At 43.6% G+C, this 26471-nt stretch overlaps 1 protein-coding gene across 3 annotated transcripts in view; it reads left to right on the top strand.

Moving 5' to 3' along the window:
* Positions 1-2415: 2415 nt before the first annotated feature.
* The window catches only part of LOC112109399 (interferon alpha/beta receptor 2), a 37118-nt gene continuing 13062 nt past the window's right edge, over positions 2416-26471 (top strand). Inside the window, exons 1-4 of one of the 3 annotated variants that reach the window (XM_024203908.2) lie at positions 2416-2489; positions 15107-15200; positions 24196-24237; positions 24568-24697. In XM_024203908.2, coding sequence (XP_024059676.1) covers positions 15158-15200; positions 24196-24237; positions 24568-24697 — 215 coding nt within the window. In that variant the 5' untranslated portion in view covers positions 2416-2489; positions 15107-15157. Of the gene's footprint in view, positions 2490-9717; positions 9749-10485; positions 10527-15106; positions 15201-24195; positions 24238-24567; positions 24698-26471 lie in introns of those variants that run through there. The other 2 variants (XM_029911533.1, XM_024203909.2) reach the window with 2 other exon arrangements.

The following is a 26471-nucleotide window of genomic DNA, read 5'->3' as shown; positions in this document are numbered from 1 at the left end:
CCTGTGCTCTCCATGCTGGGCAAACAGGAAATAAAATTCAAATGTTCGCGGTGTGACGGGTTGGATCACAGAAACCCCCTTGGGAGCTGCCACCCGATGTGCAAAGACTACCCCTGCTCCTGTTTTCCCTGCCAGCTCAGGACTCCAGCACCCTGTCTTGCTGAGCCAGACACTCCCGTCTGGCTCCAGACCCAGACCCAGGCCCATGGTCTGAATCACTTGCCCCAAAGCTGCAAGTTTACCCGAAAACAGCTCACAGAAGTGTGCTTGTCTTTAGCACTCAGATGCCCAACTCCCAATGGGGTCTAAACCCAGATAAATCCGTTTTACCCTGCATAAAGCTTATGCAGAGTAAACTCATAAATTGTTCGCCCTCTATAACACTGATAGAGAGATATGCACAGTTGTTTGCTCCCCCAGGTATTAATACATACTCTGAGTAAATTACTAAATAAAAAGTGATTTTATTAAACACAGACAGTAGGATTTAAGTGGTTCCAAATAGTAACAGACAGAACAAAGTAAGTCACCAAGCAAAATAAAATAAAATGCGCAAATCTATGTCTAATCAAACTAAATACAGATAATCTCACCCTCAGAGATGCTTCAGTAAGTTTTTCCTCAGACTGGACACCTTCCAGGTCTGGGCACAATTCTTTCCCCTGGTACAGCTCTTGTTCCAGCCCAGGTGGTAGCTAGGGGATTCTTCATGATGGCTCCTCTCTCTCTCTCCTGTTCCACCCCTTTATATATCTTTTGCATAAGGCGGGAACCCTTTGTCCCTCTGGGTTTCCACCCCCCCTCACTGGAAAAGCACCAGGTTAAAGATGGATTCCAGTTCAGGTGAAATGATCACATGTCACTGCAAGACTTCATTACTCACTTGCCAGCACACACATATACAGGGAGACTCACAGGTAAACAGCCATCTGCAGACAATGGGAGTCATCAAGATTCCAAACCATCATTAATGGCCCACACTTTACATAATTACAATAGGCCCTCAGAGTTACATTTTATATTTCTAGTTTTAGATACAAGAGTGGTACATTTATACAAATCAGATGATCATACTCAGTAGATTATAAGCTTTGTAATGATACCTTACAAGAGACCTTTTGCATGAAGCATATCCCAGTTACGTTACATTCACTTATTACCGTATTTTCTCTAAAACTATCCCAGTTACATTATATTGACTTATTATCAAGTTTTTATAAAACCATATAGACTGCACAACGTCACACGCGGGGCTTTTTCTGTCTACCTAGCCAGTGCATGCGAGTTCACATTGCTGTCCAGAGCGGTCACAATGGTGCACTGTGGGATAGCTCCCGAAGGCCAATAACATCGAATTGCGGCCACACTAACCCTAATTCAAAATGACAATATCAATTTGGCGCTACTCCGCTTGTCGGGGTGGAGTACAGAAATCGATTTTAACAGCCCTTTATTTTGAAATAAATGGCTTAGTTGTGTGGACGGGTGCAGGGTTAATTCGATTTAACGCTGCTAAATCCGAATTAAAGTCATAGTGTAGACCAGGCCTGAGACAAACCTCCTGTTTTAGGCATATATGAGTTGAAAAGAGAGGTGAGGGACTAGGGATCAAACAGAACAGTACTTCCTCATCATAAACAAAGAAAGATGCAACATCAGTAGCTACACCAAGTTATGCTGCATGCCCTGAGAATTCCTGTTATACTAAATATTGATACTGTGTTTCTGAGAAATACACCAAGTATTGACAGCGCAGCTGAGAGTCTGGCTACATAATGGGGAAGCAGAGTGAAGTGCAGTAGTAGGGGAGATTTGAGGTGGGGCTATGTGTGTGAGGGGGCGCTGAGTGTGGTGGGGTGTGTGATGAAGAGTGTGGTGGGTGTGCAGAGGGTTAGGGGATGCTAATAGCTGAGGGGCAAGGGTTTGGGGGGAGTGAGAGGTGTATGGGGCTGTATGGTGTCATTGGGTGTGTATGGGGATGTTGGGCAAGTTGTGGTGTCTGATTAGAGGATTTGTAGGGGCTGCTGCGGGTGGTTTGTGGTTGGGGGCTGTAGGGATATATGAGGCGGGTTGTGGTGGGTGGTCAGAGGATCTCTAGGGGAGTGTTGGGGGTAGTGGTGGACTGGCGGGGAGCTGCAAGCATATGCGGTTATGGGGGGGAAGGGGCTGTGGCATATGCGGGGCTGGCTCCCCCCCGCAGGCTCACGCATCGGTCACGGTTCTCGCTCTTCTCGGGGAAGCGAGTGGCTCCGCAGCAGCATCTAGGGGACCCCAGCCAGCAGGCCCAAGGCAGCGCAGCCCAGCCCGAGAGACTCGCCCCTGGCCCGCGTAGGGGATGTGCAGATGCCTGGAGCTCCGCCCCGCCCCCGTCTCCCCCCCGCGATGCAGATCCCGCCCAGGCGCTTTCGCTTTCGCCTTCGCCCCAGTCCCGTGTCGCCATGAAAAGCTGCCGGGGCCGCCGGCTCCTAGCAGGACCGCGCTGCTGCCAGGTACAGGGGGCGCTGGGGAAGCAGGCGAGCGGATTTCCCGGCAGGGTAGGGGCCGGTCCCCTTGTCTCCCAGACCCGGCTGCGGGCTCCTCCTCCAGCCCCGGGCGTGTGCTGCCGCCCCCTGCCGCGCTCGGCTGGCAGCGGGGCTGGGGCCCTGGGCCGGAGGCTGCAGCTGGGGCCCCCGAGCGCGCCGCTTGCTGCCCCGGGGATGCGGCCGCCCCGCGCGGGGTAGCGCCAGGCTCTGGAACGGCGGGGGGTCGCTAGGAAAAGGCCCCTGTTTCCAACCAGAGACGTGGGAGAGGGGCTGGCTGGGGTCTTACGGCTGGGAGTGATTGGTGGGCCTGGCACCGAGCAGAGATTTCCGTACACCCCCCGCCCCCCAAGTGGTCAACTAGTTAAATCGCAGTGTTGCCAATGTAGTCATTATTTGGAAATTTGAATTGAAATTGAAATATTAATACACACTTTTAAAAGCACAGGCAGCGTATGATACAATGCTTGTACCTGAAAAAGTATAATAGGGTTGAAAAGTATGAACAAAGACCAGCTTCCTCATACAGCTGTTGATTTTTCTGACAATGTTGGCACATTGGTTTCTGCAGTGTTGGCCAACCTTATAATTTCAAATTATGATTTGTAAGGTAGGTCTGAATGAGCTCTCCCTGACAGCTAGTGGTGAGCCACTGGTGGGTGGAGAGGCTTCAGGACCAGACTGTATTTACATGACTCACCTACTCTGTCTAGGTATCCAGCAGACAAAGCTGTGTTGCCCAAGTGGCCCATTTTGGCTGGTGGTGGGTTACAAATCACTTTAGTATTGAATGTGGGGGTCATGAAATGTTATCCTTATTGTATGAGTAAAGGGCAGCAGAACTAAACTTAGCCTGTCCTGATTGAGGGGTTCACCCTCAATGCTTAATTTTGCCAGGGCTGAGCCCCGACATCTTTAGGCTCAGCAGTTCATAGCCCTGGGACCTCTGGGCTTGCCACATCAGTTATGAAAGTAATGAACTTGCTTGAACTCCGGCACCTCTTTCATTATAAATTAAGTACTGATCACCCTCAACTGAACTGCACTTGATAAGCAAGGGGTTTGGATGGCAGATCCCCGGAGAGTGGTGGGGGAGGATATGGGGGGAAGAGGGAGAGACAGGGATTTTGCTTGGTGGTGAGGGCTGTACCTAAGAATAACAGGCACTATTTGACTTGCCCCTCTCCCCTATTTAATGATAGAACTTATTAGGTGCCAGAGTCTTTTGTTAAGTGAGCACTAAAGCTGAAATCAGTAATAATCAGGTCTAAGTGCTTAGACCTGCTGTGGGACAGTATTTCTGTGGAAAAGACAGCCCAGCCTGCACTCACTGTGAGGTTCCCCCACTGAGAGCTGAAATCACTGAGAGCTGGGTGGAACCTCAAGAGACCGACTCGCAGAGGTCACAGTGGCAGGTGGCAGCAGAAGTTGATGGCACAGGGCCATCGGCAATGGGGTGGTGGAATGAATAGTGGCATGACAAACAACAGCTGCTGGCACGAGTGGCAAGCAACTGGAGGAACAAGCAAGGTGCCTTATCTGCACCTCCCAGGGTGGGAAGTGAACTCATGAGAAAGCGCCTCTGAACTCTGGATCTTCACTGACCAAGGACAACAACTATGAGTGGGGGGGCAGTAGAGGGAGAAGGGAGGGGCATGTTGAACATTTGTTTGTTGTACTATTTTTAGTGACTTTGCTCCAGAATACTAGATTTGTGACTGAGAAATTTATATAAATATACATTTCCTAGTAGGCCAAGAGTTTTAAAACGCATTATTTGCCAGGATCATAATCTCAGATTGTTGCTATCTTGAGAGGTCATTATCTTGGGGAGTTTCTGGACTAAACATTATTATATTTTAATTAATTTTTACATAAGAATGGCCATATTCGGTCAGACCAATGGTCCATCTAGCCCAGTACCTTGTCTTCCAACAGTGGCCAATGTCAGGTGCTTCAAAGGGAATTAACAAAACAGAGCAATTATTGAGTGATCCATCCCCTGTCATCGACTCCCAACTTCTGGCAAGCAGAGGCTCTCAGAGCATGGTATGGCATCCCTGCCCACCCTGGCTAATAGCCATTGATAGAAATATCCTCCATGAACTTATCTAGTTCTTTTTTTAACCCTTTTATAGTTTTGGCCTTCACAACATCCCCTAGCAAAAAGTTCCACAGGTTGACTGTATGTTGTTCTTTTGTTTGTTTTAAACCTGCTGCCTATTAATTTCATTGGGTGACCCCTAGTTCTTGTGTTATGTGAAGGCGCTTATTCACTTTCTCCACACCAGTCAAGATTTTATAGCCCTCTATCATATCCTTTCTTAGTCCTCTCTTTTCCAAGCTGAAAAGTCCCAGTCTTCTTAATCTCTCCTCATATAGAAGTGTTCCATACTCCTAATCATTTTAGTTGCCCTTCTCTGTACCTTTTCCACCTCCAATATATCTTTTTTGAGATGGGGCGACCAGAACTGCATGCAGTATTCAAGATGTGAGCATGCCACGGATTTATATAGTAAAAGTGGAGGAGCTTGGTTTGCCAGACCGATCAGCAAAGCCAATGCTGACAAACTATGTGAAAAGGCTGCAAAACACCAATCCTCTCGACTGCATCAACATGCAGAAAACCTTATAAGCCAGTCATTGTCAAAGCCAATTTTAGAAGTACTTAACCAGGCTGTTAAAAATGCTGGAGTCACAACACAGTTTATTCAAACAAACATGGCTGTCACATCATACTTTCTCTTTAAGCAACAGATACCACACACTACAAACTGGAGGCCAATGTTAAGTGCATTGTCATTTGTTAATCCTGAAGTTGGACACTGCTTCTGACCCAGACCAGCAAATGCTCACTATCTTTCTGCAATAAATACAACTGACTGGTTAGAAGCATGCAGTGCAACAGTGAAAGACTCAGCCATTGAAAACCCATTCAGAAAATGTGCATACGTGGCAGATGAATGAAATGGGTGTCAAGTATTAAGTCACTGCATAAGTTACCTTGATTGCAGTGATAGGCCAGTATATTAATTTCTAGATGTTCAGGTTATAGAAGAGTCTTAGAAGAGTTAAATGCTTGTAAATTGAACCCTAAAGAGATGGCTGCTTGTGCATTTGATGGAGCTGCAAACTTCTCTGGAAGACATGGTGGAGTACAAGCTTTGCTCAGAGAAAAGTGCAACCCTAATCTCTCCAATACACACTGCAGAGGCCATCTACTCCAACTAGCACTAGTATGAGCTGCAGAATCTTCAAAAGGCATTTGAAAAGCTATAAACTTAATGTCTTCATTATACTCTTTTTTCGGCAAGAGTCCAAAAGAACTGAACGTCTTGGAAAATATAGAAGATATACTGGGACTGAAGTTCAAATTAGTCCAACCTGGGAAAACCCGCTGGCTTTCTCATGAGCGATCCTTGGCTGTTGTCTTAAAATTACTGCAACCATTGTTATTGACTTTGGAAAGTATCTACCGAGATGGGACAAATCTAAGTAGTGAGGCTGGTGGACTGCTTTTGCTACTAAATTCAGAGAAGACAATCGCCCTTCTCTCTAATAAGTCTACTGTTGAAACCACTTGGGTCATTAAACAATGCCATCCAGGCATCTGCTACAACAGTAGTAGATCCCTGTCCAGAAATGGAAGCTACATTTGGATCAATCAGAGAGATAGCCATTGAAAACATACTGGAAGAAGCAAAGACTTCCGTTCAGAAGTTGACTAATTAGAGCACTTCTATTGACTCCTTAAATGAAGAGGACAAGAAGTGTTCGTTAAGCCACCTGAAAAAGTAAAGTACGCAGACTTGATTCTTACATCTCTACAACAGCAACTTCTGGATTCTATCAACCTCTACATAGCTTTTACAGATGCCTGTCTTATAGAACACCGACAGTTGAGTGGAGTGAGGCGCTACCTGCAATGGGGCTGCCATATGATCACGACAGAATAGAGAGTTTAAACACAGAGTGGAATATCATACGATGAACAAATGAAGATTTGACTTCAATGTCTTCTAGTTGTTCTTCTAGCTAGTGGTTCGACCCAATTTTTGTGCTATGTTTCCTGGGATGAAAGAAGTAGGAATTCATCTCTTTCTAGTCCCAGTCACAACAGCTACAGTTGAGCATTCTTTTTCCTCATTGAATAGAATTTTGTGTTCTGAAAGAAATCACCTTCTGCGTGATTATGATCATATCATGAAAGACTGGAAGTATTGGACACATAAGAAGCCACCAAAAATGAATGCACTGCATTCGAGAAGTTCATTAACAGACTTGTGCAAAATTACAAGAAGAAACCAAGAAGGATGTAGATTTAGTGCTTCATAGTAGGCTTGTGGAGCCAATTTTAATTTGTATGATGATTTAAAAAGATGAGTTAAATCTAATAAAATGGTTGTGAAACATTTTTCAGTTTTTACTATGGTGCAATACAACCCACCTTTGCCCTAACGATCTCGCCCCTCATTGGTCCTCACCCCTGCCCCATATTTTGAACACTTCCCCACCCCCAATTTCAATTCCTGAGGAAAACACTGGCACAGAGCCTGCTCAGGTTCGAGGTGTGGGTGGAGCAGGGATGTCTGGGGTTTTCCTCTGCTCTGTTGCAGACCTTAGATCTTCTGGGGGACAGAACGGTGACAAGCAGGAGACATTGAAGAGCGGAGGCAAGTAGGTAATTTTACCTTCTCTCCTTGCTTGCTCTCCTGAGGTCTACCACACTGGAGGAGAAGCCCCTGCGAACATTAGGAGAAATACTGAGGATACCCTGCTCCCGCCCCTCACCCCCCTATGTCCCTGGGAGCCTTAAGGCTTGTCTGCACTCGAAACACCACAGCGGCACAGCTGCACTGTTGTAGTGGTTCAAGTGTAGACAGGACTATGCAGATGGGAGGGGTTCTTCCCTCACTGTAGTTAATCCAGCTCCACACAAAGCAGTAGTTAGGTCAATGGAAGAATTCTTTCCTCAACCTAGCACAGTCTACACGAGCACTTAGGTCAGTTTAACTATATCACTCAAGGGTGTGGATTTTTCACACCCCTACCCTGAGCAACATAGCTGGATTAATCTAAATTTCTCGTGTAGCCCAGCCTTTAAGTTAAACAAACTTAATAAGTTTGTTTAACCTTTGACTATTTGCCAAGGGGCTGATGAGCTAATAGAGGTTGTGGGTCACTAAAGTAATGAACTGTTGTGGGGAGGAGTGGCCAAGCAATCTAAGACTCATGGGAGTTGAGGAAATGATGAGCCTCTTAAGGGCCCAAGGTGGACCAGGCCTCATGAGGCTCACAGGGATAGGGAGGTTGTCAGGGGGCTGGAGAGCTTACTAAAGCCATGTCTAACATAATGCGCTGCAGCAGTGCAGCTGTATCGATGCAACTGCATTGCTGCAGCGCCTCTGACAAAGACATGTTATGCTGATGGGAGAGAGCTCCCCCTTCGGCATAATAAAAAAGCTTCTGCCATTCACTACATCTGTGGGAGAAGCTCTCCCGCCGACATAGCGCTGGACGCATGAGCGCTTATGTCGGTGCAAGTTATGTTGCTCGGGGGGTGATTTATTCACACCCCTGAGTGACATAAGTTATGCTGACATAGGCTACATCTACACTAAAGCCCAAGTTTTGGAGGAGTCAAAGGCAACAGGTAAGGGAATGTTCACTCGCTGGAACCCCTTTTGTGGGGACTAAGGAGCAATACAAGATAGCTGGGTGGAACGTGACAACAGTTCAAGACTCTCTTCTTGGGAGATGGGCAGCAGAATGTGGACAGAGACTTTTCCCCTGATTCTACTGATCCTCCAAGCCTCTTCCCAGGCATATTCCCACCCAACTTTCCCTTTCTGCAAGAGAGCCCCAGTCCTGTAGACATTAGGAGGCCAATTGGAGGGGAACCCCCTTCCTATCCATGTACTGATCTTGAAGGCCTGCAGAGGTTTAGAGGAATGGGACTTTTCAGTAGGTTTGCAGCAGGCAAATCTTTGTTCCTCTGGATATCTTTAAGTGAGAATAGTCAGTTAAAAGGGTGATGTTGTTACTGTTCACTTAATTTATGGTCCAGCTATCCGACTCCTGTTCATGGTTGTTTGGCCTGAAATATTACAGACACATATCAATGTTTTGAACATATATTACCATTCAAGATTGTTAAAGTTAAAACAGCCAGTATTAGAAACCCAGGAAATTCAGAGTTGAGTTTGAATTCTCAAGTAGGACACTGATTTTCACTGAAGCAAGAACCATCCCCTTAGTTCTTTTCCAGTGAAGCCTGAGGCCTCATTTTCACTAAGAAGTTAGGTCAACCCATCTACATTACTCAGACTGAAAAATCCACACCCCTGAGTGATGTAGTTTTAAGCCGAGTTAACCCCTGAGCAAGGTTGATGGAGGAATTCTTCCGATGACCTAGCTACTGCCTCTCAGTGAGGTGTATTGACTATAGCAACAGAGAATCCCTCCTGTTGCTGGTAGTGAGTGTGTACACTGACATGCTACAGCAGCATAGCTGCAGCTGTGTCACATTTTGAGTGTAGATATAGCCTGAGGCAAAATTCCACAGTTCTGGACATAACTGTCAGTATTCCATTACATAGACTAGTCATCAGAATGTGTGAATGCAATGGTTGCAGTGCCATTGGAGAAGTGAGGCTGTGGAAAACTTATTTCACCATTCTTTCCATTGGAATTTCAGTATCCATATACAGATCCAAAGCCCCAAGTTTGCATTCTGTCATTGTGGACATAGGGAAACCCTTTTCAAAAGGGACATGTGCTCTGTTCTTTCAAGTATTAGAAGTTGAAAGGGAAATCATTAAGGATTGGTAATTGACAAATTCCTTATCTCAAAACTACAAATTTCATTAAAACTAACCAAAGCTTAATTTCAAAGTTAACTTGCATTTTTATAGCAATTTCTCAAAAAAAGTTTTATGCCCATAAATGTGTGGATAAATCAGACTTGAAGAAACCAATAGATTATGGTATTTTGCCTCTTCCCATTATATTTTTAGATGTAAAGATGTCCACAGCAATGGCCTGTAGACCTCTTTTCAGCTTATTTTAACACACACAAGTCACCGCCAGATGTTTTAGATGGAGAACTGTAAAAATGATCCAGAAATGAAGTCATCTGTGACAGATTGCAGTTTTCCCTGCAATTGATTTATCTCCCTGAAAGAGATCCAAATCAACAAATATTCTTCCTTAAGCTTAATTATAGAAAGGTAACACTGCAATACTTTGACTCCATTCAGAGAATATAATGTAGTTGCAATTCTAGTGGGGCAGAATTGTTATTTGAATGTAAGTCAGTGGCTTTCTCAACAGATGCAATTTTTAAAGTTTCTAGTATTTGGTGGTGGTTGTGGGCATTTTTTTTTAATTATAACATTTAAAAGTTTATATGCATTTTAAGAACATTTATGTACCTTCAAGCCTTTGCCTCTTTGTAAGAGGAATTTATATTGTCATAGGGATTGCTATTGTACTTCTGAGTTTTTCTTTTCTGTAACAAAAAATATTTAGAAAGCACTAGAGAAAGAAAGAAAATGTTGAAAAGATGACCGTTTGAGTTCATGAACTGTGAAGTAGGTGAGCATTAAATGCTGTAGCTAGTCTTTTTAGATTTGAATTTCTCCCATTTTACAAAAGGGCAGATAAAATTCCTTTCAAGTAAGAATTTTTCTAGGTTGATGTATAACTTCAGAAGGACAGTTTTATCCATATGTAATCCCTTATGCTACATCACAGATTATAATTAATATACACTATAATTCCATAAGCAGTGTTTTCTGCTGCTTCTAAGCGCCGACTATTTATAAGAGACATCACATCCAAACAACTGAATGAATTGAGTTGACTTTTCTTAGGTTGCTACTGTTTCATTAATACTTGGAAATACATGTGTTATAGGGATGGTGAAACTACCTTCTGTTAATGCTTGGGGTATGCCTGTTTATGTGTTTAAGATGACCTGTCAGTGTCACGGAGGGACTCTAGAAAGTAAGAATTTATCTTAACAATTGCATTTATCTCCTCTTTGTACAGTACTAACCTATTGGAGTGTAGTGTATCACTGTAGACCAGGGGTCGGCAACGTTCGGCACGCGGCTCGCCAGGGTAAGCACCCTGGCGGGCCGGGCCAGTTTATTTACCTGCTGACGCGGCAGGTTCGGCCGATCGCGGCCCCCCACTGGCCGCGGTTCACCGTCCCGGGCCAATGAGGGCGGCGAGAAGCCGCGGCCAGCACATCGCTCGCCCGTGCCGCTTCTCACCACCCCCATTGGCCCGGGACGGCAAACCGCGGCCGTGGGGGCCGTGATCGGCCGAACCTGCCGCGTCAGCAGGTAAATAAACTGGCCCGGCCCGCCAGGGTGCTTACCCTGGCGAGCCGCGTGCCGAACGTTGCCGACCCCTGCTGTAGACTATAGCATTTACAGTGATATAAATTCGGATGATGTCACGGATGCCGCATTGTACTGATGTTTACCTCTGTATTATGTGTAATATTTTATTTAATGTTTAATCCCTTTCATTTATATTAAATGTTGTGTAATGTGTTCCTTGTAGTGTTTCTTCTGTCTGCTAAAGGCTTCTTTTTCATTCTTTGATATTCCCATTTTCATTCCTTTTTCTTCCTTTCCTGCAGGGTTGTTTGTATGTGTATTTAGACCTTGCAGGTACAGAAATATGTATATGTGTGTGTGTGTTTAATTTAGTTCCCTGGATTAAAAAGTTTCAACACACCTCAACATGGCTGCTTAATACTGGTGGTTAGGGAACAGTAATTCAGTTAAGGAGGATTTTGAAATTTCAAAATCTGGTTTCATTCTGACATGGAACAAAACCAAAATTTCAAAATTCTCCACAAAATTGAGATCCAAAAAAGTTTTGTTTCAGAAACATTGAAAAGGCATTTTGTTTTGACCTTTTCAAAATGTTTCTGATGCTCCCCAACCTGCCCAGAGTCCTAGCAACCCAGGAGGAAGGAAATCTGGCAGGAAATCTGCCTGGTTTCTGTCAGAATTTCATCAAGACACATCTTCATAGAACATTTAGATTTTGCTGAATATGCTAATTCTGATGAAAAAATATTTAGTTGAAAATTTTCCAACAAGCTGTACTGCTTAATCACAAAGTACTGAATCTTGTTAACATGTAACTTGATTTCAAACCTGTATCATTTTAAAGGTAAATTTATTATTCATTGTATCATATGCCTGACTGTATGGACATGCCTGTTACTTTGGTTATTCAGCATAATATTTAGAGCAGAATCCTAAAGGTAACTAATACATCTACTTTGCATAGTACTAAATATTCAGTGCTTTGCATGTATCTTGTGATTTATTGTAAGGATTAGGATTAAAAGAAATATATCCATGTTTTGGAAATTATTATGACATTTACAGTAATGCAGATGTTGTGCAAACTTGAAAAATGGTTTCATTCAGTAGCTGATCATGTCTTAGCCTTAAGCTTTCTGTTGAAGAGTTTTCCATCACTTTTCAAAACAAATATTCCATTGCTGGTTTAGGCACTGGTTCTAAAAATGTTTACATTTATGCTTGACTTTGCACATGAGTATTTTCACCGACTTCAGTGGACTACTCGTAAGTACAGATAAACATGTGCATAAATGTTTGCAGGATCAGGGCCTTGGGGCAAGATCCTGCAAAGAGGCTGCCTTGGGAAGCCCATTTTGAATAGATAGATACCTTTGAAGGATTGGATCCTTAAATGACATGCTACTAAAGTGTACTTCTGCTCTTTAAAGTGACTGTAAAAATAGCATTGTGAGGTTCCATTTATTGTCTTTCAGTGGCATCTGTAGGAAGTTTGCTCATTGCTGTTAAATATTTTCCTTAATGACTTGGATAATGGAGTGGATTATAACATTTGCAGATTACACCAACCTGGGAGGGGTTGCAAGCATTTTGGAGGACAAGATTAGAATTAAAAATTATCTTGATGAATTGGTCTGAAATTAGTAAAGACAAGTGCATAGTACTATACTTAGGAAGAAAGAAATCAAATGTAAAATAGGAAATAACTGGCTAGACAGCAGTATGGCAGAAAAGGGTTATAATGGAGCACACATTGCATGAGTCAGCAGTGTGATGCTGTGGCAAAAAGGGCATATATCATTCTAGGATGTATTAACAGGAATGTCATTTGTAAGACACGGGAAGTAATTGTCCTGTACTACTTGGCACAGGTGACGCCTCAGCTAGAGTACTGTGCCCAGTTCTGGGTGCACATACTTTAAGAAAGTCATGAACAAATTAGAAAAAGTCAGAGGAGAGCAACACAAATAAGAGGTTTAGAAAACATGACCTATGGGGAAAGGTTGAACGTATTGGACATGCTTAATCCAAAGAAGGCTGAGGATGGGGGGAAATATTTCTTTAAATATGGGAAAGATGGTTATAAATTGTACAGTTTGATTGATCAATTGTTCTGTTTGTCCAGCAAAGGTAGGACAAGAAGTAATTGCCTTTATTTGCAGTAAGGGAGATTTAGGTTAGATATTAGGAAAAACTTGCTAACAGTAAGGATGGTTATTTCCTGGAACAGGATACATGGGGGAGCTGTATAATCCCCATTCTTGGAGGTTTATAAGAACAGGATAGATAAATATTTGAATACCTGTAAGGAATGGCCTAGGTATACTTAATCCTGCCTCAGCACGGGGGGATGGATTTGATAGCCTCTCCAGGTTCCTTCCAGCCCTACATTTCTAGGATTTCTAAAAAGTAGAAAGTTGTTTTTTCTAACTGTCTAACTTGTAAACTTCCCCGAGACATGAAAGTAAAATGGTTGTTTCTGGCTCAAACATTCTCACCAGAAATAAGGATTCTTCAGCACAAATTATGCCCTCATTTATAGCTGTTCATTGAAAGCAATTAGGTTGCAAAAATGGAACTTAGTGCACTGTTTGGAACTTAAGGCTACATCCTGCAAGTATTATTTTACCAGTATTAAGATAGTAGAATAATTACATCTATGGCCAAGAGCAATATAATAAGAGTTTATAATTTTGTGCATCTTGAATTTCCCCTCATGTTCCACATCTTTCCAGAAACATTCATTGTTATAACCACAGATTTTAATAGCATTTCACATACAGTCAAACCATTTTTAATTTTCACCTTTTTTATGTTGGATCTAGTGGCATAGTGCTCCCAACTGCCATCTGTCACAGTTCAGGGCATCTGCACCTGTATTTCACCTCAGTGTTCCAGCAAGGGCACCCACTCTAGGGTCCCAGTTCCCCAGCAGTTCCCCCACTTGGATGGAAACGTGTTCCTCTCCCGCCTAACGGGTATTTCCAGGCTGCATCATTTCCTGCCTACATTGTGTTATCCTCGGCAGAGGCCGGCTGCCCAAACAGAACTTGCTTGCTTTCTCTTCAGATACCGTTAACAGGGTAATTGCTACAGCCTACTTTATTCTCAGTAAAAAAATATTACCGAGAAAACATTTAAAACAATAAAAGAACCCACACACATGCTAATTAGCTTACCAGAGTTAACGCCTGTTGTTGTTGTCCTTCATAGCCGAAGATGACTCCAGCAGCTATTTTATGTCTTCTGGGTACAATTGTGGCTAAAAAGGCCAAGGAAAGAGTGGCAGTCCTTTCTGCATGAATTGCATACGTAGTGCGATACCGAGGAAGGGATTACAATCTGTGTCTCCTGAGTCTGCTGCTGTTTACAGCTCAGCCTCTGTGCCTCAAGATCCCTACAGCAGTTAATCTCAAATTGGGTATCCCCATCATTGACTGCTGCTTGCCAGAGTGATCTATCTGTTTCTGATGTCTCTAAGCATTAATGTTGCATTGTTTCAAATTACGCTTCAATGGGTCCTTGAAGCATTTCTTTTGGTCACTTTGTAGGCAGTTGCCCAATTTCAGTTTGCCACACTGCAACTACTTTGGCATCCTGGTGATGTCCAGCCTTTACACTTGACCAGCCCAGAGTAATTGTGATGCAATAAGCATGGTTTCAGTCCCTGTGGAGTGACTACTTCCAGAATCTCATTAATGGCAACTTTTGGAATTAGTAGACACTGGGTTTTTCTCCCCACGGTGTAGTTTGAAAATGGAGGATTGGAAGTGGGTCATTTGCATTCCCCAGGTACTTCCTAGGATATCCAGTTCACAGGTATTGTTCCAAAAAGTCCTTTGAAGTTTGTAAAAGCTTCCAGAGATTAGTCAGTCTCCAAGAGAAGGTACAAACATACAGGTCCACAATAACACAGACAGAATTGTGTTTTTAATACAATGGACCCCAAAGATGTTCAACTTAATTTGATAAAGTTCATTCAGAATATTGTCAGTCTGTCACACCATTTTCATATAAACCCGTAATGAAAATACTTCTTCTTTAAACAAATGTTTGCCTATGTTTATTTGAAACACTACAAACCCTGCTTATCTCATGTTAAAGATACTGTTTCATCCCAGTTCTCACACGACATTAAAGGTGTGATATCACCTCTTACTACAGAAGCCTTGTTGTGCTTTTATATTAATCATCCAGTAATTATGCTGAAGTTGATTTTGCTTGGTATAATTGCAGATCCAGAAGTAAAATGAGTACTTCACAATCAATAAGATGTGCTTCTAAATCATGATGGCAGTACTGATTGGACCACTGAGTTTTTGTCAACTTGGTAAGTTACTTAATTGTGTATACAGTACAAAGAAATAGCAGTGCTGATCATGCTAGTGGTCAGTAAAGTTTCCATGGCATTTTTTATAAGAAGAGGGGTGCTCTGGAAGAACTTGTTGCATTCTGCATCCCTAAATTCCCCTGTACTTTCAGATGGATAGAGGATTTTTCATTTCCTGTCCTAAACTTTTGTACACTATTGCTGTATGATTTAAAATCATTGGAATTTATCAGGGTCCTACCCTAACATTATACAACTAAAAAATCTGGCTCATCTGCCATTTTAACAGGAAACTGCTTTGGCAGATTAATTTAACTCTGTCGAAAAAGCAACAGAATAAGCGGTGAATTTATTCTTCCTGAAGATTCCCCGTTTAACTTGCAGATCATATCCCTTTGCATTCTCATTCCTCCTCCTCTAATCTAAATCAAGATATAGCGTCTTCCAGTTTGTTGTTTCTTTTGCTATCTGAGGCCAGAACTACACACACACACATTGTGTACCAATATCACTATTTTGGTTAAGGGTATGATTTTAAAAAATAATATTGAAATAGCTTTGCTGGTACAATCCCCTGTATGAATGCAGTTATACTGGTATAAACGTGTCTTCTACCACAATAGCTTATTCCTCTTCCAGTACGTGAATAAGCACTTTTATACCAGTGTAACTGCATCCACATTAGCAGGTTGTACTACTTCAACTGGACCAGTATAGTTGAAGTGGTACAACTTTGTATCTATTCAGGACCTCAATCATACTGAAGAAAGAGCACTCTATAAAGGAAAGTAGTAGCTGAAAGCTGGCGCTGTTGCACAGGTGTAATTTGTAAAGCTGTGGGGGTTTTTTGTTTTGTTTTTTAAAAAAGGTCCAAAATGGCTGTTGTTGGTCAGCAACAGTAATGACTAAACCTTGTGATGACCTAAACAGAAAGAGCTCTCATCCATGATTATAGCTGTTTTGATCACTTCACACTAACTCAACAGATGTTCTAAGCTTCAGAGTGACATTTGATGTCATTGTGTGTTCTACTTGTGGCATTGTGTCTGGAGGGTGTTGTGCTGGGATATTTGTGTTGATTTGTGCGTGTGGTGAATGAGGGGCACATGCTGTTGTGAGGGGGGTCGGTGTGTTTGGCATTATTGTGCATCCTTGTTATATGGGTATGTAACGGGGTGCACTTACCTCTTCTGAGCGCCCCCTTGGCCATGTGCGCGCCTGCACACTCACTCCTCTCTCTCTCCGATTGTCCCTCCTCTGGAAACAATGTCTTCACCCTCTTGGGGCTTCCTGGCTACAGCTCTCCATCTGGGCCACTATAGTTCAGTTCCCCCTCTGGGGTGCCTCACTGTCCAGGCCACTTCTCCCAGTGGCTAATGGGCGGACGGACCCAGGCCCGCTTACTACTCCGGGTCCCAGCCCAGGGACACTGTAGATAGCAGCTGTCGCTGTGTCCCTTTATCTAAGTCATGCTGCTGCTCTAATTCCCGGGCCACTTCCCCGTGGCCCTGTGCCATCTTCACCCTTACCTCAGGGCCTTGTCCTGATAGAGTCCCCACAACCAGCTCAGGGCTCCTTCTCGCTCTCCCTGGCTTCTGGCAGCACTACCTCATCCGAGGTCCTGTACCTCTGTCAACCAGCCACACACCATCCATACTCCTTCAGCTCCTGCAAGGAACTGAACTCCCTATGGCCCTGCAGCTCTTCTTATACTAGGCTGCTGGGCCCTGATTGGCTGTGTCCCACACAGCCACTCTAGACATCTTGGAGGACCCTCTCCACTGCCCTTTTTTGGGGTGGGGTATGGCAGGGCCTCGAGGTCTCTAGCAGGGGGCCTCAGAGGGTCTGGTGTACCCCGTCACAGGGTAATTGTGTTGGTTGGCGTCTAAGGAACTGTGCTGGGAGATTTGTATTGACTTGTGTGGATGGCGGTTGGTGCACAGGTATAGCGGTTGGGCCAACTAATCCACCAGTGGTGCAGTCTCCCTCATACAACTAATGAAATTGCTGAATGCAAATTAGCTGTAGAATACAGGTATACCGCACAAGTTTAATTTACAGTATCTGTACACCACACTGTATAATTTGTAAAGTCAGACTAGCTGAAAACTTAATAATTGGATGGTAAAAGACGGCAAAACCCAGTGATGGTTTAGCCTGGTGATATTCTGAACAAAAAGAATCCTCTACCATTCTTGTGGCTGCTTCCATCGCTTCGCATTGGCTCAGCAGACGTTTTAGGTTTCATAGTGACACATAGAGTGATAGTCCTGGAATCTTATTATATTGCTGACAAATATGATTTCATGTTAAGGCTTGCCAAGTTTCTGTTGATGTAAGGAAACTCGGTTGTTGAGGGCAATGTGAATTCTCCAGAATAGGAATTTCACCCATTGTGCTTGCCAAAGAAGTTACACTTTTAAAAAAATATTAACTGTTGAGGACAGAGACTAAACCTTCTACAAAATTGATACGTTTTATAGCTGTAGTTTTAGTTACTATTTTTTAAATTAAAGATAACTTGTATCAACAATAGTGTTTATCTTCTTACAGAAGTGGTAGGGCCTCATCCAGCTCCCACTGAAGTCACTTGAAAACTTTCTATTTATTTCGTTGGAAGCTGTATCAGTATCCTAACAAGGCAGTAGTAATATTATTTTATTTGTGTAGTGGAAGCACCCAAAATATACTAGCTGCTACATCTATGGGAAGAGAGAGTTCCTGCCCCCAAAAGCTTAAAATCTTAACTTATATGTTACTCTACATATTATAAAAGTTATAGCAATTATTTATTTTTAAAGCAGTGTTTTACTATTCATCCCACTTGACCAAACTTTATAAAATAGTTGATAATCTAATGCAGGAAATAAATTGTTCTAGTTCTCTTGACTTTCTACTCTCTTTAACCACCGTTCTATTGTGGATTTTTGTTGTGCAGTCATAGTGAGGAGGAACGAGTGTGACAGGAAGGATGTCTTGTGGTTAAGTTACAGACTGGAACTCAAGAGAAAAGGTTTCTGTTGGGCACCACCACCGATTTACTGTGTGATTTTTGAGCAAATTGCTTAATCTCTGTGTGCGTCAGTTCCCAAGAATACTGGGAGAATAAATTTATTATGTGCGAGGCATTTAGTTACGATAGTGAAGAACATCACAGAAATGTCTATAAATACATTTGTCTGCAGTTTCAAGGATTCTACACTGGTATCTTACTGTTTAATTTCAGTAATTAGGACACTTCATTTATACTATAATAAGAGCAATTAGGGGGTATTTCCAGGAAATAATTAGACTGGAAGTCTTTCTCCGTGTACAATCAAATGTTATACTGTATTACATGTAGCATTATAAGCATGCATGATTGAGTTAAAAGCTTGTCTTTTCAATTGTAGCAAGTAATTTGCTATTTCAGAAAATATTTTTAGACCTCTGGGGACATTTCACTTTATTTTGTATCTCATTTGTCTTCATTGTGATCATGTAGTTTATTTCACTGCTAAGTTGTATATCCCTCCTCTCATAGACTGACACTTTTAAATTAAAACAAGAATTACTTTCCCTAATAGAATATTCAGACAATTAATACAAAAATGTTACTAACTTATATCAATGCTGGATAATTCCTTCCAATGTGCCCAAGCTTATTAACCTCCTTCTTAACCTGGGCTGATGTCCCACTAGAATCTTGAACCCACTTTGATTTAAGGTGGGTTTGCCTTAATTTACAGTCCTCCATTCAGTGGTCATGTATTTTAAGTTTTGTCCTAAGACTCCTTTCATCCTTTCAAAATCTTCCATGCTGTGACTTTTGTTAAAAGCTTAAAATGGTTATATTATTATTTATTGTAGCATCTAGGAGCCTTAGCCCTGGACCAGAACCCCATTGTTCTAGGTGCTGTACAAACAAAATAAAAAGGTTGTCCAAGCCCCAAAGATCTTACAAATGAAGTATAAGATAGGAAGTATAACAGGTAGATACCAACAAGCAGGAGTATTAAAAAAAAAAAAAAAAAGAGCCAATGTTGGTCAGCATGATAGGCAGTGGTATCAGTGCAACAGTGGCCTACTTGTTGATTTTTTGGAGGCATCACGGTAAATGAGAGTTTTAAGGAAAGATTTGAAGGAGCACGATGAGGTAACTTTGTGGGTGTTTATGGGGAGCTCTTCCCAAGTGTGAGGGTCAGGATGGGAGAAGGTACAAAGGTGCTTGTTTGAAAATTTAACAAGTGGGCAGTAGAGGCTGGCATTATTGGCCAGTTGAAGGTGAGGGTTGACATCTGAATAGTAAATGAGAGATGGTAAGGAGGGTGGGGATAGACCGTGAAGGTCTTTGAAAGTGAATACAAGCAACGTACATTTGATGCGATAAAGAAGAGGGAGCCAGAGAGGGGTAATGTGGTCAAAGCAATGGGCTAAGGGAATGATATTTGCAGCAGCATTCTGAGTGGATATGAGTGGGGCAAGACTGTGTTTTGTCGAGGCCAGAGTAAAGGATGTTGCAGCAGTTGAGACACTAGATGATGAGACTCTAGATGAGGGTTTTAGCTGTGTGGATGAAAGGAAAGGGCATATTTTAGAGATGTTTTGCAGAAAGGATCTGCAAAATTTAGACATAGCTGGGACGTGGGTACCTAGAGAGAGGTCCGAATTGAAGATAATGCCCAGGTAATAGGCCTGACTGACAGGCAAGATGCTGGTGGTGTCCACAGTGATCGAGGAAGGAGGGAGTGTGGATGGCTTTTGTGTAGGGTTACCATATTGCAGTCCTGGAAAAAGAGGACACTCCAAGGGCCCCCGGTCCCGCCCCAACTCCGCCCCTTCCCCAAAGTCCCCGCCCCAACTCCGCCCCTTCCCCTGAACGCTTCACCCCCTACTCTTCCCCCTCCCCTGCTTCCCGCGAATCAAATGTTCGGAGAACGGAGTGGTCTCTAGTAGTCAAAGACCCTTCTTCCCCGTCCCCTCCAGTCTATGTCTATCCTATTGCTGTCTAACCCGCCCCAGCTCCTCATCTGATTTCAACTGCCCCCCACTACCACTCTGGATTCCTTGTCCCAGTTTCCTGGTCGTATCTCACTCTCCTCTCTCCCCGCCCCCATCCCTCAGATGGGATGTTCGTTCCAGATTGGCAAAATTATAAGGCTTCCCAACATTTCAACACTTCCCATTCTAAATTTTCAGTTGCTTAACTATAGGCTAGTTCTGCCCACAACAAAGCATATTCAGAACTTCTGATTAAAGGGATTATAAGTGTAGCAACCTCCATCATAGCTAGTCACCAAAGATTGAACCTGAGCCATCCAGACTTAAAAGCATGAGCTTCTACTACTTGAGTTCAAGATATAACTCCCTGTAGCTATACAGTTATCCTCTAAAAATCCACCACAGGAGGGCACAAAACACATGTTGGACAGTGAATTACAGAAGTGCCAAATATTATTATTAGACCTGCAATACTTTTCACAATGAACATCAGCGGGGGATAAACTGGGAGTTTAAGAATATTTGGAAAACAATTTTAGAATAACATTCAGTGCTGTGGTTTAAAAGAAAAAAAACCTGTTAAAACTCATAACTTAGCAGCATTCAGTGTTTGAAAAAAAACAACTTCCAGGAGGGATACAAGTTAAGAATGTTGAAACAGGAAGATGTTGTGCTTAGTTACCACTTGGGCAAGGTGGCGTGCTATGTAATACTTGCAAGATTTCACTGTAATGTTTTACAATATATAGCAGCGCAATGCTGATTCCATTGATATTGTTGAGCAATTCATGCTGATTTTATTTCAGCCCACATCTTAATAGTTTTGAATACTATAGATCACAATTTTCAGCTCAGTTGGTCTGAACATGCAGAGCTTTAAAATTGCTATGCTCTAAACTGTATATTAACTACAATTTTATAAACCTGCATGTCAGAGAACTGTGTGCCACTACTACTAGACAGTGGCACAAGGCAATTCAGTGTGAATCACAGAAATGTAGGACTGGAAGGGACATCAACAGGTCATCTAGTCAAACCCCTGCACTGAGGCAGGACTGAGTAATAACAACTAGACCATCCTTGACAGGTGTTTGTCTAACCTCTTAAAAAACTCCAATGACTGCTATTCCATAACCTCTCTAGGTAATTTGTCCAGTGCTTAACTACCTTTACAGTTAGGAAGTTTTTCCTAATGTCTAACCTAACTCTCCCTTGCTACAATTTAAGCCCATTGCTTCTTTTTCATTTAGGTCCTGAGTGGGACGGGGGTGGGTCCAGGCAGTGGGATTGGGGGGAGGGAGGTCGAGGGAGTCGGTGGGTGTGTGGGGATGGACCAGGGGAAGCAGGGTGGAGGAACTGAGAGGGACAGGACTGGGACTGGGGGGCCTGAGGGGGATGGGACAGGACTGGGATGGGGGGAGTAGGGTAGGGGCTGAGGGGAGCATGAATGGGACAGGGTAGAGAGAGCTGTGTAGAGTGGGGTGGGGCGGGGGAGACAATGGGGCTGGGCTGGGGAGGGTTGGGGAGAGGGACAGGGTCTGGAGGGGATGAGACAGAGGGGAGCAGGACTGGAATGGTGGGAAGTTGAGGGGGTGGGACAGCAGGGGGAGCGATGGGGGTGGGATGACGGGGGAGGCTGAAGAAGAGATTTGGGGTAGGGCAAGGCTGAGGGCAGTGGGTTGCGGGGAGCAGGGGGACTGTGGGGGAGGCTGTTGGAATGGGGGCAGGGACTGAGGGCAGTGGGTTCGGGGTGGGAGGTACAGGGGGAACAGGGTCAGGGTGGGGGCTGAGGGCAGTGGGTCGGGTGAAATGATCGGGGGGAGGGACTGTGGGGGAGGCAGAGGGAACAGGGTCAGGGGGGCTGAGGGCAGTTGGTTGAGGGTGGGGGTACAGGGGGCACTGCAGGGGAGGCTGAGGGAACAGGGTCAGGGTGGGGCCTGAGGGCAGTGGGTCTGAGGGGAGCCCCCCCAGAGGGACCTGCCAGGGGGCCAGGTGAGCCCAGCAGTGCTTACCTGGAGCAGCTCCCAGGAAGCATCCAGCAGGCAGGTCCCTCCCAGTCCCTCTGGCCCCTTCCTAGGGTCGGGTCGAGGTGAGGGGGGCAGGGGCAGGGGGGGGGCTCTCTGCCCGGCGGCCGCTGCCTGCTGCCGGAGTCTACAGGCCCCGCCCCGCTGCAGCACGCAGGGGAGCGAGACCTCCTCCCTGCCTCTCTGTGTGCCGGGGCAGGGGCAGGGCTGCGCTCTGCAGGCTCCTGCCGGCCAGGCAGGGGGCCCCGTGGGCTGGCGCCGCCGTGCCGGGAACTCACTGCGCGCTGCCCTAGGGCGGAAAGGTGAGTGGCGCCGGCGGCACCGGCTTGCCACGGTTCCCCCAGCGTGGCTGCCCTGTCAGCGCTTTTGGGTCTTTAAATAGCCGTCCGGGGGAAATCCCGGACATTTTTAGCTTTTTACAAATTCCCCCCGGACGGCTATTTAAAGACCCAAAAGCCGGACATGTCCGGGGAAACCCGGACATATGGTAACCTTACTTTTGTGGAAAGATTCAAAGCTCAGTTTCAGCCATGTTGAGCTTCAGCTAACAGCTAGAGCCCTGCACGCATACAAATTTAGATCCGCGGATGCGGATATCCGCGGATATAAACCTGTATCTGCAGAACCACACGGCTCTCCCCAGAACCCGCAGTGGCGAAAGGAGCAGAACGTGAGGCCACCGCTCCCAGGAGCCAGCGCCCCAGTGCAGCTGTACCAGCCTCCAGCCCTGCCCACTGGGGTGGGCACCAGGCTCACCAGCAACTGTCCCTGGTCTCACTCTTGTGTTCAAGTGGCACGCACGCCCCCAAACAGGAAATGCAGACAGCTGCGTGGAAGGGATGGGGGCAGGGCTGGGAACGGAGCAGCGGGTGGTACAGCCACGCTGGAGGAGCTGCCGGCCTGTGCCACTGGCTCCTGGGAGCGGCGGCCCCACGTTCTGCTCCTTTCGCCACTGCGGTTCCCGGGACAGCCCTGCGGTTCCGCGGATACTGATTTATATCTGTGAGTATCCGCATCCGCAGAAATAAATTTTTATCCGCGCAGGGCTCTACTAACAGCTAAACATCCACAAGGAGATGCCAGAGAGACAGTTGAGATTTTAGTTTGGAAAGAAGGAGATAGGAATTAAGGTAAATGAAAGCAGTGAATTACATGTTGCAACTGCTAACAAGCTACAATATTTCAGAAGTCCACACTCCTGACATGTAGCCACCAAGGCACATGTGAACATATCACACCAATATTCCTCAAGTACTACTGGCTCCATATCCCTTTCCAGATAGAATTTTTAAGGCCTGGGCACTGACTTGCCAGGTACTTAATAGGTTGGGGTCTGAGCTACCTCAAAAACCAATTATCCATTCACAACCTTCCATGACAGTGCTCTAAAAGAACTTTTCAACTAGGGTGACCCAAGCTAAGATTGTTGGGTCTGTGGAGCAGAGTATTTTCAGCAGCAGGAACCTGGCTAAGTAATATCTTACCAGGGGAGAGCAAAGTGAGCCTGAGTGACAGTGTACATGGATCTGAATGATCCAGGAAAATGCCATCCCACATTCTGGAAGATTGGAGGAGAGAAAGAAGATGGCAAGATGGGGGGAAGAGTAAGAAAAAAGCACCCACACATACATACTGGGGACAAGGGAGGCTGTGAGAACATTTCTATTTACTGGGGCTGTCTTTAATTATTATATAGTGCTTAAATATCACAATGATATGCAATTTAGAAACACCTGAGCTATCACTGATCACCTCCTTAAGGATAGTAATGGAAAAGCATTTGATACAGAAAGGAAATAATTCAAGTGCAGTTTCATCAAGAAAAAAATGGTATAATCTGAAAGGAAAATGATGATAGAGATAGAGAACAAGATTAGTATCACTAATAGTAAATGAATAAGAACTCTAATTTATCATTGACAAATACTGTAGAACACACATGTACCATTTCTCTAATGAATAAATATATATACACATGTTTTCATTTCCAGTGTACCTCAGCATTTTGACCACTACTTTGTTCAGCTTGCCAGGTAAGAATTTTTATTGTATTTTAAGCACAATCCTTGAAATAGCTCAAAAGATGTGTATACTTCCATCCGGCATCCTTTTGACTTCATTGTGCATTTCCATGTAAGAAAGCTATATGGATAATATCCTGCAGGACAGTCCCATGCACTTGTGCCTCCAATGCAATGAATGTGCAATTTAAAATGACTTCATCTTCAATCTTGTAGTTTTCTTATCTTTTTGGGGGCTGATATTTAACTAATTGGTGAGTAGAATTACCATGTATAATGGTATTGCATTTGCTGTCCTTTTCGAATGCTTCTTAATCTTAGCAACTTTTTCTTTTAATCTAGAAGCATCTGTGATAAATCCACCTCAGAAGTTAACAATAGACTCTCAGAATTTCCAGCACATTTTATCATGGGAACCAGGAAGTAATACAACTATGCCAACATACTATAATGTGAAATACATAGGTCTCAGGTTTGTTTCCTTTCATACTGTACATGAATTTGTACTTTTTCTTACTTAGTAGTCAAAATATTGTATTGACTATTTTGTTTTCCAAATAGATTTTCTGAAATTTGCCATTCATCGGATACAAGGGAAAGAATTAGGTTTTAAGATATGAGTAGCTATGTGAACAATTTTAAACAAGTACACATTAATTCCTAGAGCAAATTTGTACATGGAAGAAACCTGTATTTATCAAAGGAATGATAACTTCCGCTTTTGTTGATAATTTCTGTTACTTTCTGTTCTTATTCTTTCATCAGTGCAAAGTACTGTACCTTAACTGAGAGATTGGGCCACGAGCCCTTTGGAAGTGTGATGGATTGGCTGACTGGGGCTGAGCCATACTATATTTGATAGTGCATGTGTGCAGAGCACACTGAGCTTTAAATCAAATATTTTTCAAACTGGTGATAACATATGTGCTGAGTGCCCCACATAATCTGGGGCACTGGGCATATAACAACACAGAACAAAGGTTAGATAACTATAAATAAAAATAAATACAGTTAAACTATTTTTTTGTTTTCCTTTTTGGATTTCACTCCAAACTCTCCCTTTTCCCAGTGTAACACTGTTCAGTTCCTGTTCTCCCACCCCACTCCAGAATGCCTCATTCTGTGCCATCACAGGTACCAGGAAATTTGGCAAGCCAACAGACACTGCCAATAAGAGGTTACCTAAATGGTATTAAAAAAAAAAAAAGACATCCACATTTTTTAAAAGAACAATTTTATAACCTTAAGAATATAAAATAAATTAAACTTTTCAAGAACATACCATGTCATGTTTTAAATGCTACTTACCTTTGATGTTCCATAATGCAGTGTGGCTTCCTAATATTTTTGTCATAACAGAAATACGATCTGTGTCATCATTACAGAACTCGAGACATTGGAAGAGGAACCTGAAATGGGATCCCATCTGGGTGCTCAATGTTATATGTCAAATGCTGTTCTGTCTCAGGCTGTCTTGAGACATGCAAACAACTTTCTGGGTTAAACTATTTTTTTTAAATAATCCTTTGCAGGTCACATTTAAGTAAAAAGGATTCTCCCGCATTCTATTTATTATTTGTAATACAGTAGCATGTACAGACCCATCTCCGATTGGAGCCCTATTGTGCAATGCAGTGTGAAAACACATAATAAGAGAGTCCTTGCCCCAATGAGTTAACATTTTAAATAGAGAAGATGAAGGGTTCAGGAGAAGCGGAGTATGACCTACAAGCAGAGTGAAAAATGTGAGGGGCTGCAAACATTGTTAGTTTCCAGATTTTGTCGTGGTGGTGTTTTGATTTTGGGTAGGGTTATATTGAGAAGAAATTAGTGTGTACATAACCTATATGGACCAGGAAAGGAGCCAATATGATCCTAAAACAGATTAAGCAGATTGGGGTAGCCTTTTGAGAAGAGGAGCAAGTGGGGTCCCTCTTCAGGAAGTTTATTTTATGTTGCCGAGGTGAGTGGGAGATCCTGTGCAAAGCTTATGACTGACACTTCTTGTATATCATTTTTGTTTTTATCCCTTAATCATTCTGGTTTGTTGTGGTCTGAGATTTTGTTTTTTCAGGTTTCTTTGTCAAACATGTACCTCTCTTCCACTCCCCATGTAGGTACACTGTAAATAAACCATACGGATTTTACTAGTCTTTGTCGTTTTGATTATTTTTGACACTGTTTAAGGTGAGAGCAGTGATCGCTTCATCCAGTGCATCTCTGAGTTTTCATGTTACTCTCCAGAG

Source organism: Terrapene carolina, unplaced genomic scaffold (genome assembly GCF_002925995.2).
Source record: "Terrapene carolina triunguis isolate 2854851 unplaced genomic scaffold, T_m_triunguis-2.0 Scaffold30, whole genome shotgun sequence".
NCBI classification, from domain to species: Eukaryota; Metazoa; Chordata; order Testudines; family Emydidae; genus Terrapene; species Terrapene triunguis.
This window is presented reverse-complemented; position numbering and strand designations above follow the sequence as displayed.